Consider the following 15,000-nt stretch of genomic DNA (forward strand, 5'->3'; position numbering starts at 1 on the left):
AAGTTCCAGCCAGCATGAAGAATAAAGAGTACCGATTATCTTTGTTTAGAACCAAGCTGCTGGTTGCTTGGTGGACGCGACATCAGACTATTGAATCCTATTTTCATTAGCAGATGTGACCTCTGCTTGTTTAACTTATCGCTTTTAGTACTTACCGAGTTGTATTTATTTATTTACAGGTCTAACAACGCAAGTTGTTATGGGCTCATTGTTGTAATAGAAATACTCTCAAACCAACGCAAAATATTATCCATTACAACAATGTTCGATTAAGCCCATAATTGCACTCGGTAATCAGATCTGAACATATGTGCACGTCGATATTTACGCAAAGCAAAATATCTTACGAGCCCGTCTAAAAAGTTTAAGATTGCTATGATAATTTTGTTTGTTGTTTTGGCAGCAAAGTGAATGGAGACGAATCGAATGCACCAGAATTCGAATGCCGGGCAATCAAACATCTGGTTTCTCATTTGAAAGATGGCACGATGTTGAAACGCCAGGTAAACAAAGTCAAAATATATTATTACAAAAAGTATGTAATTGAGAGAGAGAGAGAGAGAGAGAGAGAGAGAGAGATAGAGAGAGAGAGAGAGAGGGGGGGGAGAGAGAGAGGGAGAGAGAGAGGGGGAGAGAGAGAGAGAGAGAATGTTAATTGTAAGAAAAAGTGGGAAATATTCGTATTATATTTTTTTTAGTTTTTACGACCGTCCCACCCCCTCTCTTCTCCCCTTTCCCTCTTCCCCCCCCCCCCCCAAACTCTGTTTTGCGACAATTTCCCTTCCCCCCCCCCCCTCCCTCACCCATTCTCCCATCACAACTTACTTTATTCTCTCAAATCTCATTTATACCCCTCTTCTTCTCCCCCCCCCCCCTCCCCAATCCCTCTTATCCTTCTTCTCCCTGTCATCTGCTTCCCCTCTTCCTCCTCCCCTTCCCATCCCCCCCCCCCCCCCCCACTTCCCCCTTCTTTCTCTTCAATTCACTCCATCACTGCTTCCTAATCCACCACCGCTTTCTGTGCTACACAAAAATAAACGGACGCGCGTGCGCGCGCAGACACACACACACACACACACACACACACACACACACACACACACACAAATACACATTTAAAAAATACACCAAGAAACACAACCTTTAACACCAATTGTTACTTAAGACTACTCATCGCCTCAATAGTAACAAGTCAACAAAGCGCAATATGAGCTCCATAGACTGATTTCCTCTCTGTCGACTGACTGAATAAATGCAGAAGCATTGAAACGCCCGTCCCAAAATATGAGTCTGGGTGGGGTTCCTGACCTCCCATACTGGACAGGGAGGTACATACTGTGTCTTCTATCCCCTTATATATGTTTTCCAACATGCTTTCTGTATTTGTCTTGGAATGAGATTACTTGGTTTTGTCCTGGCCCTGGCCGGAGTCCTAGCTGGGAGGGAAACAGTCAAATGCATAATTTATTGTTTTGGTAGTGGTAGAGGATTATTTTTTTCCTTGTAAATCATCTCTCTGTTGTGTATTATTATATTTGTTATTTTTAATGTATAATGTAAGCATTTTAGTGTGCTCCTCTTTGTTGGATTTTGTGTTTGTGTCCGGATGAGACTTATAGGTAATCTCAAACTAAGTACATTGGTGATATTAATATGCTCTTGGAATCTACATCTGATCCCTATTTGTTCCCAGTTCCCCTATGTCTTACTTTTTCTTGGGTGCTTTAATTGTAATTCTAGAACTTTTTACTATCCCATTTTCTTCCTTATTACTAATATAACCTAAATGTGTTACAAGCGCCGTAAAACCCTTAAAAACAAACAAAAACAAAACAAACTTTTTGGGGCTTTTTGTCGTTTTTTTTTTTTTTTTTTTTGTTTTTGTTTTTTTGGTTTTGGTTTTTGTTTTTGTTTTGTTTTGTTTTTTGTTTTGGGTTATTTTGTTGCTTTTTTTGGGGGGAATGGGGGGTGGGGGGGGGGACGTTTGTTAAGTTCTTATTATTATTTATTTTACTTTTTTAAAATATTTTCTGGTTCTTTTTTTCGTCTTGATTTATCCTAAAATATCGAAATATACTAAAACTAAAGTTATACCATTTAGTATTGGTTTCTGAAACGGAGTTCCACCAACAATGGTAGAACCTTCTATCATTTTGGTCCCACATCTTTCCCCCCTGCCCTCAGCATTTGTCATTCTTTTCACACGTTATATATATATATATATATATATATATATATATATATATATATATATATATATATATATATATAAAATATTCCTTAATGTTTTTCTGTGACAGGTAGATTGTGTGATAGATCAGTGCTCTGAGGTGATCAATCTTCGCAAGTTGATCGCCGACTTGAAACAGAAGCTTGAAACACTTGCGGCTAACAGTACTCAAGAGGTAACTAGGGTCTGTTTTATGACGAAAGCTGAACAAGTTCAAAGATTCGTGTTCTTTGATCGTTGTTTTTGATAAATTTTATTCTTTGTTAATATTATCCATCTAATCTATTTGGAATTGGCAGTTTTAATGTGGGTTTTTTTCTTCATCAAAAAATGTTATAATTCATTAGACTCTTGCAATATCCTTCTTTGTCTCGCACTCAATTTAAGCGTGTTAAGTTTTAATGTATAGTAAGTGCGGCTATGTGGTCTTGTGGTATGGCACTCGATGTCGGATCGGAAGGTGCTGGGTTCGAACCTCGCTCGACGCATAGTTGAGTCCTTGGAAAAGGCTCTTTACTCACATTCTTTCACCATACTCAGGTGTAAAATGAGTACCTGGTCGTTAAACGCGTTGTCTCTGTCCGAAAGTTAAATTGTAATATCGCCTAACAAGCGTCATGTCTCGTTCTACATGTTAAGTGTTGATGTTGGCTAGGGACCCGTTGTAAAGCGCTTTGAGCACGTTTAGTGGATATTGCGCTATATATGAAAAAGCTCAAGCTCAAGTAAGTGCCTTAACATTGACACATTGCCTTAGTCAAGTATTCCTCATCATTGTCATCCATCCGGTTTCTGACCACGCTAAACATACCTTGACTTATCTTAATGCAAAATGGTATCTTGACTTATCTTACTGCAAAATGCCATGACACTTTGTCAGTCCACACCACAATGATTTTGTCATCACTTTTACGTCATCAATCTATCTCCTTCTATTTGGAAGAGGAGGAGAAGGAGGAGGAGGTTCAAAAGGAAAAATAAGTAGGGGGAGAGGAAGAAGAAAAGGGTGAGTAAGCAAGGAAGAAGTTATCAGTGAGGACACAAACCGATGAAATCATCCTCCTTCCCTTCCTCTCCATCCTCCTCCTCCACCTCCTCCTCCTCCTCATCATCATCATCATCATCATCGTAATCATCGTCATCATCATCATCATCATAGTTATCATCATTATCATCATCATTACAATTGTTATTCTCACCATTAATATCATCATCATCATAATCATCATCATCATCATCATCATCATCATATCATTATTGTTTTTATCTTTATTATTGTTATCTTTATTATTTTTATCTGTATAATCATCATCATCATCATCATCATCATCATCATCATCATCATCATCATCATCATCATCATCATCATCATCATCATCATCATCATCATCATCATCACCATCATCATCATCATCATCATCAATATCCTAAATTCAAACTTTGATCATATCCTAGCATCAACTGCTGGTTGAGACATTGCGAGAGGAGTTGGTTACTGCCCTGGAGACCTATTGTTTTCTCATTGCTTTCAACGCTTATCTCAGGGATCAGGTTAGCACACATACACATAATATCATGGCTATAATATAAAGAGTACCGTGGAATTGGATGAGTGCGCCTCCCTCCCCTCCCGATTGAAAAAACATTAACCCTCTCCTTACCATCTGTAGGATTATCGTCACATTCGTTGCGATACAAACATTTTTATTCAAATTTCTTTTATACATCATAAAATTTAAAGAAAATGAACAGTGTGTTGTACAGCATGTTTTGATAAAGAAAATATGTATCGCAAGAACTTACTGCTATTGTGTTTGAGTGATAAAAATATATATCTTTGTGTTAGTTGGGTGTGAAGTTTTGAAGAAAATCATGAAAATGGCTGGTAAGGAGAGGGTTTAACTAATATATGGTAAAATGTACATCATTTGATAAATTTCTCCCTTTCCCACACTTTAGAAAAAGAACGTCTACAGGTTAGAACCTCTTGACAGAGGCGGAAATGGTCATAAAGGTATTCCGAGCACCGTGATATTCTCATTCTCAAAGACAAACGGAACAATCAAAATTGTTGTACACATTCCAGTTTTGAAATTTGAGTCCATGGATATTTTATTTTTTGTCGCTGCTTTTGTTGCTGTTGTTGTTACTGTTGTTATTGCTGTTGTTGTTGTTGTTGTTGTTGTTGTTGTTGTTGTTGTTGTCACTGTTTTGTCGTCGTTGTTGCTGTCGTTGTTTTTTTTGTTGTTGGTGTTGTGGATGTTATTTTGTTTCTGGTTGTTGGTGCCGTTTTTAATATCCTTGTTATTTCATTGACGAAAGCCCAAGATGGAATAAACTTTGAATAAACTTTGTTATTGTTGTTGATATCCAATCCTGTGTTTTGAGCCTCGAGCAATTTGATGTTTTATTTAAAATCTAATTTTTCTGACAATTTCCTCCAGATACCCAACAACCTTGGTGTCACTTTTTCCAAATGGCTCCAGTTGAATCCAGAAGTTGTGAGACTTATGTGTGATGTCGACTTTTCTGAAGTATGGGCCCCGACCTCACTCCTTGTGTCTGAGAAGCGAGTTCTCGTAAGCGTGTCTTTTGATGCTATTTTTTATAGATTGTATGTTTAGAATTCCTCTCTGGATACTGGGTGGGGTTCCTGACCTGCCATAGTGGGTAGGGAGGTACATACTTTGTCTTCTACCCGCTATATCTGTTTTCCAATATGTTTTCTGTCTTTGTCTTGGAATGAGATTACTTGGTTTTGTTCTGGCTCTGTCCGGATACCCTGTCTGGAAGGGAAACAGTCAAATGTATAGTTAGTTTTGGGAGATGATATTTTTTTCCTTGTAAATCAAATCTCTGTTATGCTCTAGATATATTATTTTTCCTTTTACCAATGTATGATTTGAAAACAATTGAATGTGTTCCTCTTGGCAGAGACCTGTGCTTGTGTCTGGATGAGACATTTAGTGATCTCAAACTAAGTACACTGATAATGTGCTCTTGGAATCTACATCTGTTCCCTATTTGAACCAATTCCCCTTTGTCTTGCTTGTTCTTGGGTGCTTTAATTGTAATTCTAGAACTTTTTACTATCCATTTTCTTCCTTTTTACTGGCGCTGATATGATCTAAATGTGTTACAAGCGCCGTAAACCCCATAAAAACAAACAAAAACATCCTCTCTGGATCGTTGGACTCTCTGAGTCGGTGGATTCTACACCAGTCAACACCCTTATAAATTCTTCTATCCCCTTATATCATTTATTGTCCTTTCCATTATATGGCTTCATGCCCTTTTTTTCAAAGAATAAAACCATTTCCTTTTGCTGGGCTTGCATGGAGTCATGTATTGAGAGGGAACATAGATGGATTTATATTCTTTCTGAGGGATTTTTTTTAATCTTTTGGCATCTCTTAATAGATAGTAAATAATTGTATTTGCTGGCCTTTGAGTGCCTTTTGGCAGGGATTGACTTCTGTATCATATATAATTTCAGACTAGACAAAATATTATTTTGCACTTGGTTTCTAATTTTGTTCCCTGTTTTAGTTAGTTCCCGTTGTCTTGCTTAGTCTATAATGCTTGTAAGTACAAACTTTGTATCTATCAATGTTAGACAATTCCGTCCTCTTCTTTTTTACGCTCCCGATATATGATTTCAATACACATTTTATTATGTTAATTTCAATATTTCTGTTTCTTACCAAAAGGCTTCAGTCTTATCTTTATAGGTGTATACAACATCATATAACGCATAACTATACATTTTAATAGTTTACATATGCATAAAAACAATTAGGTTTTCTGAATGAAATAAAATATTTATAATTTTGTTTGTTTGTTATGCCTTTTATTATATATTTTTCTAATATTTACATATTTACATAACGTTAATTGAACAGCTAGCTTTGCTACAAATGTCTTCTCCATCACTCCATGCTATCTGTGATCGTTAGTGTGTTTGTGTGTGTGTGTGCTCGCGCATACGTGTGTGTGTGTGTGTGTGTGTGTGTGTGTGTGTGTGGACGCAAACGCTCCCTCACATTCAAAACAAAAAGAAAGTAGAGAGAGAGAGAGAGAGAGAGAGAGAGAGAGAGAGAGAGAGAGAGAGAGGGTTGAATATAATGACGTAATTTGTATATTATTTTATCTTAAAATTAGTTGGATATATATTTTTTTTGACCAGGTTGCGGACAATTACATCGGATTAGATGTACTGAGCTCTCAGATGGATGTGAGAGTGTCTAATTTCCGGCGTTTAATGGGACTACCAGTCTACGGCATGGCGCAGCCTTGCAGGAATGTAAGAAACATGATCTGGCCACCTGATTATTGAAATTGACAAGGATATTATAGTTATAGATGATGATGATGATGATGATGATGATGATGATGATGATGATGATGATGATGGTGGTGGTGGTGGTGGTAATCACGGTGTTGGTGGTCATGATGATAATCATCATCATGACGATGACGATGCTGACGACGATGACGACGACGACGATGATGATGATGATGATGATGATGATGATGATGATGATGATGATGATGATGATGATGATGATGATGATGATGATGATGATGATCGTGATGATGATTATGGTCTCTTTTAAAAAATGAATAATTTTACTTGTTTAGAGAAGTTCCAATACAGTTAATAGGGCTCTCGACCCACAAGCAAAGGGAATGGTCTCGATTCCAAGCTGAGTTCCATACCCCAACACCCCTCTCTCTCTCTCTCTCTCTCTCTCTCTCTCTCTCTCTCTTCCTCTCCCTCTCTCTCTCTCTCTCTCTCTCTCTCTCTCTCTCTCTCTCTCTCTCCTCTCTCTCCTTCTCTCTCTCTCTTTTTTTTTTTTCTCTCTCTCTCTCTCTTTCTTTCTTTCTTTCTTTCTTTCTTTCTCTATCTCTATCTTTCTATCTATCTATCTATCTATCTCTCACACACACAAACACACACACACACACACACACTTTTGTTTAATTTTGTTTTGTTTTTGGATGTTTGTTTTTTCCCATTGTCTTTGTTTTTTCTTTTTGTTTTTTCTTTTGTAAACAAATTCATTCTGAATTGAAGAGAAATCTAGTGATTTTCATAAACTTGAAATTATATAATATGGACTTAACTTCCAAAATTAAGTTGGCCTCAAAAAAAAAAAGGTGTCTACATTTCACTTACAAAATGTCACCCACTGCCTCAAATTGGTATTTTGTCTGGATGATTTATCTGCTAAATTTTCAATTTGTTGTTTTAAGTATGAAAATCGGGTTTAAGTTTGTGTCTCATTGGGGAAAACAGGCGTGTACATAGTATATATGCAAATAAGTGCAAGTCGAGGAAACAGATATAGATAGATAGTTACTTAAAGGAAGAAATAAACATCCCAAAAGCATCAGTCCTCATTCGAGGAAGACTGTTTTTTTTTGTTTTTTTTGGTGTTTTTTTTTTTCTTGTATTTTTCTTTCTTGCTTTGTTAAGCACTGTTTCATACACACTTGTTTCCGGATCTTTAATTCAAATATCACTTTTATGCCCCTGATACACCCCAACTTATTATCAGTTTGAGACGATGGGTCACAAAACATATTGTCTTGAAAATGGATTCACGACAATCATATGCGACCTTTGTGACTTGGGTGCTAAAAAAATTGAATTTATTGACGAAAACCTGAAACTTGGTTGATTTCGATCCGTTATTTTAGAGAATGAATACAGTGTCTCACATTGCAAACAATCAAAACATGGTACTTCCTATCAATGGGGATGATCTATATTAAATTTCCGTGTGCTCAAGGTCATTGGTGACGTTGCAAAGTGTGCTCAAAATGATCCACATAGTGAAAAGTGTTCACAGTTTGAGAAATATCCAACGTCACAAATGGTCATTTTGCTCAGCATGACTCATATGGGTATGATTACAACTTTCATAAACAAAGCGCCGTGTTTACATTTATTGAGAAATGTCCAATCGTTGTACAGCAACAAATCACGTTATCAATGACTAGGTTGGACGAAAACATGAATATAGATCGCTCCCATTTAATTCCAACATCACTTTTCGGGGTCCAATTATCATCCCGACATAATATTATTGTTTCGAGACGATCACATATATCCTAACTTTTTTCTATCTTTTTTTTTTTTTTGGCGGGGCGGAAATTTCCAGGGCCTTACCAAGGTGGTGAACCACCTCCTCCATCACAAGCAAGGCTACAGTAATGTTATCATCATCAACCTACGTTCTGATTATGTGATGGAATGTGAGGGGATCACCTACAGTGTGAGGGACGCAGCCATGTTGGCTGAACCCATCCACTCCAAGACCTCGGGTGGGAAGGAATTGGAGGTGAGTAGGTTAGCAGCTTTAGTCGGCACAGATTAGAAACCCATAAGGGGGATTAATTTAGTTTGAATGAACAAAAGAAAAAAATCGGAGCGGGGGGTCTGATCTCCAGAATAGTCTGGGAAAGGCAATTCTCGAATTCCAGAGCAGTCAGAGAATCGCTAAGATACCAACAGCAATGTACAAAGAATTAAACGGCCTTATCATAGCGATACAAGTACATCAATAAAGAGTAAATTACTTTTTATTAATGTCCACAGTTTCTAGCAGCTAATTGTCACAAGTATAGCAGTCCCAAAGGAAGTCAAATCAAATACAATCTTCGCAGTCGAGCTATCAATTTTTAAAATTTTCCTTCATTTAAGTGTTGACAGTCTCGCTTTCCTTAAAATACGTTTCGCCTCTGGAACAATTGAGTTGCTGGTACCAAGCTTCTCAGATTCTCAGAAATATTGGAATCAAAATAATGTGTATGAAATATTGCCAGACAAAGCACTTATCCTACACCAGTGCCTTCACCCTAGTTTGCCAATGAGCAATATTGAGGCCTTTATAAATGCACGGGGGTCCCGATAGCTCAGTTGGTAGAACACTCGCTCCCCACGCAAAGGGACCAAGATAGGTCTTTGGTGAAGTCGAGATTTTATTGTGATCACCTGTCCATCCAGCAGTGATGGGTAGCTGGGCCTGTTAAATCAGGCGGTAAGTATTTTACGATAGACTAGCGTCCTGTCCAAAGGGTAGGAAGCAATTGCTATTGTTCGTTTCACGCTATGGAAACCAGGATAAACTACGGCTTCATCAGCCTCACGGCTATGGACTACTTTTATATCTGCACTACAGACTACTAAGGTAGTATCGTTTTTTTTTAAAATAAATTAATTAATTTAAAAATGATTATATATATATATATATATATATTTATATATATATATATATATATTATATATATATATATATATATATATATATATATATGGAAGATTGACAGTAGTACTCTGGTTGAGTTGGTCGATTTATATGATGAAGAAAAAGAAGACACAAGTGGTGGCTGCTTTACATAAGCCTGGAATATTTGCCTAGATCTTCAGATTGTCGGAGAGTACAGTTGCCGCACACAATCCAGGGTTGCACTGTAGAATGTTAATGTTGATTCTATTGACAAGATGGAACGTGTTTGTATTTTTGTCTTTATCCCGTTAACTGTCGTTCTCTGCAAGATGCATATTTAAAAATCTGTCCATAAAACCCGCTCTTCAAACATCGATCAATTTAAATGACCCTAAAAACTCTCAAGCCTGGGACCTGGTGAGGTCAGGTTTACGAGTTTTGCCAAGACGAGGGTCATTTAAATTGAACGATATTTGAAGAACAAGTTTTATGACCAAAATTGTTAATGCTTGTCTTTCTAGAGTGCGGCAATTAAGGGTTTAAAGATCGGGAGCCTTCGCTCATACTTCAATCCTGTTAGTCATCCTGATATATTCTCAAAATTTGGTTTTCCATTACATTCAATGTGAGTTCATACTGTGCTATTTTTTTATAAATACATGCACACTTAATTTCATGAAATCAGATTATATTGCATCTATTTATGTTTTATCATTTTAGGAGATGGAGTCCAAAATCAGAAAAGAATTAAAGAGCCGGAGGTTTTGGAAAGTAAGTAATTACCCAGGCCAATCATACTTTTATTTCATCTAATACAATACTGTTTTGCTTATTATAGAGCCCTTAACCCTTTAGAAGCGGAATTGTTTACTGACCCATTAAAATGGTTTTTAATTTTTCAAATTTATCCTATGCACCGATATTAATTCACGAATTATATTTTAAAGATTGTTTGGTATAACAGATTTTACTCGAAACGGCGAATTAAGACATAAGATGTACTCTTGTTACGCACTCCCCAGAACAAATTAAATGCAGGTAAAAGTAAAAGAGCTTTTTCATCATCTGGCCCCTCCATTTGGAATAAATTACCTTTTGAGATTAGAAACTCAGAATCCCTGCAGGCATTCGAAGCAAGCTAAAGACATAATACTTTAGAAAACATTTCTTTGCTTGATTTAAAAAATATTTTTTAAAATGTATTTCTCATGCAATATGATTAAATATATATATATATATATATATATATATATATATATATATATAATATATATATATAGTATATATATATATATATATATATATGTATATATATATCATATTGCATGAGATGTTGGCACTATATAAGTGTGCATTGTTATCATTTATTTCGACTAAAAGCATATGAACTCAATTACATTATTTAGAGATAAATATACATTTTCAGGCATATATTCACCCTTAAAAATCTTTATATTTTATTTTATCATATCCATTTCGTAGTTGAGGTCGAGGTCGGTCAGTTTACCCTTCAATGCTTTCCATCGACATATACATATATGCAGGTCTGACATCCGAACCCACTTATGGGCCTAGTTTAACATGTTGTAACGGACGATATTTTGCGTCATTTTTTTTTTTTTTTTTTGTTGAGGTTTCCATTACAACAATGAGCCCATACGGAATTGGGTTATCAGACCTGCAAATAAGTGCACCTTGCTTTCGACGTAACTAACGGTGAAGTAATCTACTAAGGATGGTTATTTGTAATAAATGAGTGGACGTCAAATGAACATAAATATAATATTTGATTCTAAACTACTTTCACTGCGCCATTTTTCTAACAATCCAATAATTAATGATTTAAAATGGCCGGATTTAAAGTAAAAACCTGATTCCAGTATTGACTACAATTTTATTTTTTCGTCAGGTGTACCAAGAAATTTCAGATCCACCTGTAGAGAGAGATTTGAGTGGTCTTCTAACACCTGAAGATCTGTATGAACAGCAACGACTATCAACCCTTGATTTAGAGTACAAAAGACTCCCCATTAGTTACCATAACAACCTAAAGGAACAGGTATAAACGTATTCATCGAATTTGTATAGTTATTATCTTTGTATTTTTATTTGGAAAAGAGTTACGTATTGAGATATTTAACATTATTTTATTATCCATAATATGAGTATGGGTTCAAGGAACGTCCGATGTGTCACTAGTTATCTAGGGTTTTAGTAGAATGACAAAAGATTTTTGCGTGTGTGTGTGTGTGTATGTGTGTGAGTGAGAGAGGGAGAGAGAGAGAGAGAGAGAGAGAGAGAGAGAGAGAAAGAGAGAGAGAGAGAGAGAGAGAGAGAGAGAGAGAGAGAGAGAGAGGTGAGAAGAGAGAGGGAATGGATTAAAGTTATTATTATCATGGTTTTGCCATCTTCATTATTATTATTATTATTATTGATATCATCATCATCAACAACAACAACATCAACACCACCATCGACGTCATAAAAACTATCAAAATCATCATCATCACTACCATCACCACTATCATCATCTTCATCATCATCATCATCAACATCATCATCATCACCATCAGCAGCAGTAGCAGTAGCATGTGTATAATAACTATTATTACTATCAATACCATAACCATCAATCATGATATTCTAATCATAATAAAACACTGTAAAGCACCCTTTATCGATTTCTTTTCTTTCTCTTTGTATGTGGTAGGAATTCGACGCCATCCAAAACCTTGTCATGAGTTACATGAAACCGGAGGGATCCTGGTCAAACAGTTCTCAAGCATTTGTTTTCCATTGCCGGACAGGAAAATCACGTACCTCCATGGCGATGGCGGTAGTGGGATTGTTATTTTATCATATGACTGTAAGCAGAATATGATATTCCCTCCTTGCACCTTTTATAAACTCTATAAACACCGAGACCAGATTTCGCTCAAAGCTTCATTTTGCCCATCTTCTCAGATTCTCTACTGCCGTACTCTGGAAAACCCCATATTTGAAAATTTGGCCTGAAAACTCGTCCTTCAAATATCGACCGGTTTAAATGGCCTTCATCTTGGCAAAAACTCATCTCATTTAAACCGATCGATATTTGAAGGACGAGTTTTCTGGCCAAATTTTCAAATATGGGTTTTTCCAGACTACGGCAGTCTTATCCGTTTATAACGGCATGCCTCAACGGTTTTAGGAAGATAATAAAAAGCTTCACTGAAGGCTCTTGGTGAAAACGTAAGATGTGGTGTAAGATTAGAATAAAGTCGAACCATTGAATGCGTTCAATCCTACCCTTAGGGGACCAGTGCCCAAACAGTCCAACACCTCTTTCTTCGGGGATGGGGCAGTGTAGCTCAGTGGTCCGGTCTTTGTTTCGTACTCGAAAGAATCGAGTTCGAATACCTGCTGCGCTGAATGGCCTTGAGCAAGTCGCCTCGACCTAGCTCAGTTTGCGGCACCGCACTGCTGCTGACGCCTGGGTTATTCCAGTCTACCCTTCGATTAGGCCCTAAAGACAAATTTCCCCTATGGGGTGAATAATGGGATTGTTTAAAACTGTAGATTCTGTCCTAACAATCTAGGAATCTGGAACTCTTTAAAATCATGGCGTGTTCCCAATCCATTCTCGGACGTGCTCGTGCGTGGTGGAAGGTGGTAACAAAATTTGGGTTTGGATTCCAAAAGGGAAAGTACAAGAAATGTTTATGTATTCTACCACTTAAACGATTATGATTAATTTTTTAAAATTTATGTATGTAGGCCTATTTAAAATATTTTTATTTTTTTGTGTTGTTGTTTTGTAATTCAGGGTCCTTTAAAAACACGTAAATGATCGTACTTATCATCTGCCAATTCTTTCTAGTGAAATCAAATGTTCAACACTTTGAAATCATAAAATGTTTTTGTAAACTGCCTATCATTACGCGTTAACATTTGTGGGGAGTTGTAGTAAAACAATATACGATTCTTACACTTGCTTTTGGAATTCTGGACGTGTTCCCAATCACTGCACGAGCCTGCGAATGCGCGTTGGGAACAAAGTTCGAATGTACCAAAAAGCAAGACTGTCAGACATCTTTTATTCTACTCCTCAATCGATTCCAAGTTCGTCATATCTGAATAAAAGGCATTTTCAAAATACATAATCTAATCTTAATGTCATTTAACGTTTGATAATCTGGCGCCACAGATTATTATTATAGGTAGAATGAAGTTGACGTCACTCACCTCTTTGTTATTGTTTTTAGCCAGCCTTTTTATGAGTGGTTCTCACTAAATTGTATCAATCAGACTATAAACTATAAACGTCCAAGGTTACACATAATTTTGCGTGTTGGTACGTTAGGTATCTCCGGCTGGCGGATGTCATGATTATTTTGGATAAACGCAATGCCTCAACAAACTTGATATCATTGTGCGTTACTATTTATGGGGAGGGGTAGAATAATTTGATTTTCTTGGCCTTGCACTATATTAAATAATTGTCTGTATGGGTATGTGAATAAATAAATAAATAAATAGATGAACGAATGAAAGAATGGATGGATAATTAATGAATAGATAAATAAATACATTAAAATTACTTTAAACCGAAAGAAGCTAAACCGAAAAATACCTTAAACCGCAAAGAATTTAATAAATTGTGCTAGTTTCTTCATTATCTTTGTACTAATTCTTACGATGAACCGAAATACTTCTAAGCAGGACTTTCTTTAAACCGAAACAACTTGAGAGCACCTTCCCTTTTTCTCTCTATATTTTTATTCAAAAATTCGGGAAGGAGGCCACACGTAATAATGCCCGGCGATATTAAACAGAGCGTAAGTATAAGACGAGGGTGATGGGTGGGGTGGGGGGGGGGTGGGGGGGGGGGGAGGCAAACACTTCAATCACTGCACTTGGGCTTGGCCAACACCACAATCACACAGACTGGAAAAGGAAGACAGCGGGTGACTGGCAGGCGAAAAATGAGGAAAGAGGGGGAGTTGGGGTGTAGAATCACGCAAGCAAGATGTTCTCGCTCATGTGTTGATGCTTTGGAACTGACTGGATTTGCAACACGACGATAAGGAGGGGGGGGGGTGGGGTGGTGGTATACAACTTACCATTGACATGCCATTTCATTTCCTCTTTGTTTAAATGTGAGTGTGAGGGGGGGGGGGGGGGGAGGCTCTATGTAATTAGGCCTTTGAACCTAATGGCTTTTCAACAAAAGACAGCTTAGCATTGACACGCCTTTTCATTTCCATTTCACTTCACCTCTGAGTAGCTGGCATCATTCATTATCAATTATTGCACAAGAATTTTTCGATCTTATTTTAGCTTTGCATTTTACTAAAAGATGTCTAAAAGAAAGCACTGTGCTTACACGTTTGAATTTAAAATCAAAATACTATGTGAAGTCGATGAAAAAAAAGTTGATCAAGACAGAGATATGTAAAATACACGGCATCCCGAACTCAACTCTTTCAACAATTTTGAATTGAAAACGAAAACCCCCAAAAATATTTTTAAAACACACAAAAAAATCAAAAAAAA

The 15,000-nt window shown here is 36.8% G+C and overlaps 1 protein-coding gene across 5 annotated transcripts in view; it reads left to right on the forward strand.

Moving 5' to 3' along the window:
- LOC144972884 (paladin-like) overlaps positions 1-15,000 on the forward strand; it is a 265,377-nt gene that overhangs the window by 233,604 nt on the left and 16,773 nt on the right. For all 5 annotated transcript variants that reach the window (XM_078914657.1, XM_078914661.1, XM_078914659.1 and 2 more), the window contains 9 exons: positions 404-503; positions 2,301-2,405; positions 3,686-3,781; positions 4,675-4,809; positions 6,417-6,533; positions 8,398-8,577; positions 10,186-10,236; positions 11,375-11,524; positions 12,176-12,331. In XM_078914657.1, the coding sequence (XP_078770783.1) occupies positions 404-503; positions 2,301-2,405; positions 3,686-3,781; positions 4,675-4,809; positions 6,417-6,533; positions 8,398-8,577; positions 10,186-10,236; positions 11,375-11,524; positions 12,176-12,331 (1,090 nt within the window). The remainder of the gene's footprint in view (positions 1-403; positions 504-2,300; positions 2,406-3,685; positions 3,782-4,674; positions 4,810-6,416; positions 6,534-8,397; positions 8,578-10,185; positions 10,237-11,374; positions 11,525-12,175; positions 12,332-15,000) is intronic.

The sequence above is a fragment of the Berghia stephanieae genome, chromosome 5 (genome assembly GCF_034508935.2).
Source record: "Berghia stephanieae isolate SIO BIC M18660-M18661 chromosome 5, UCSD_Bste_1.3, whole genome shotgun sequence".
Lineage (NCBI taxonomy): Eukaryota > Metazoa > Mollusca > Gastropoda > Nudibranchia > Aeolidiidae > Berghia > Berghia stephanieae.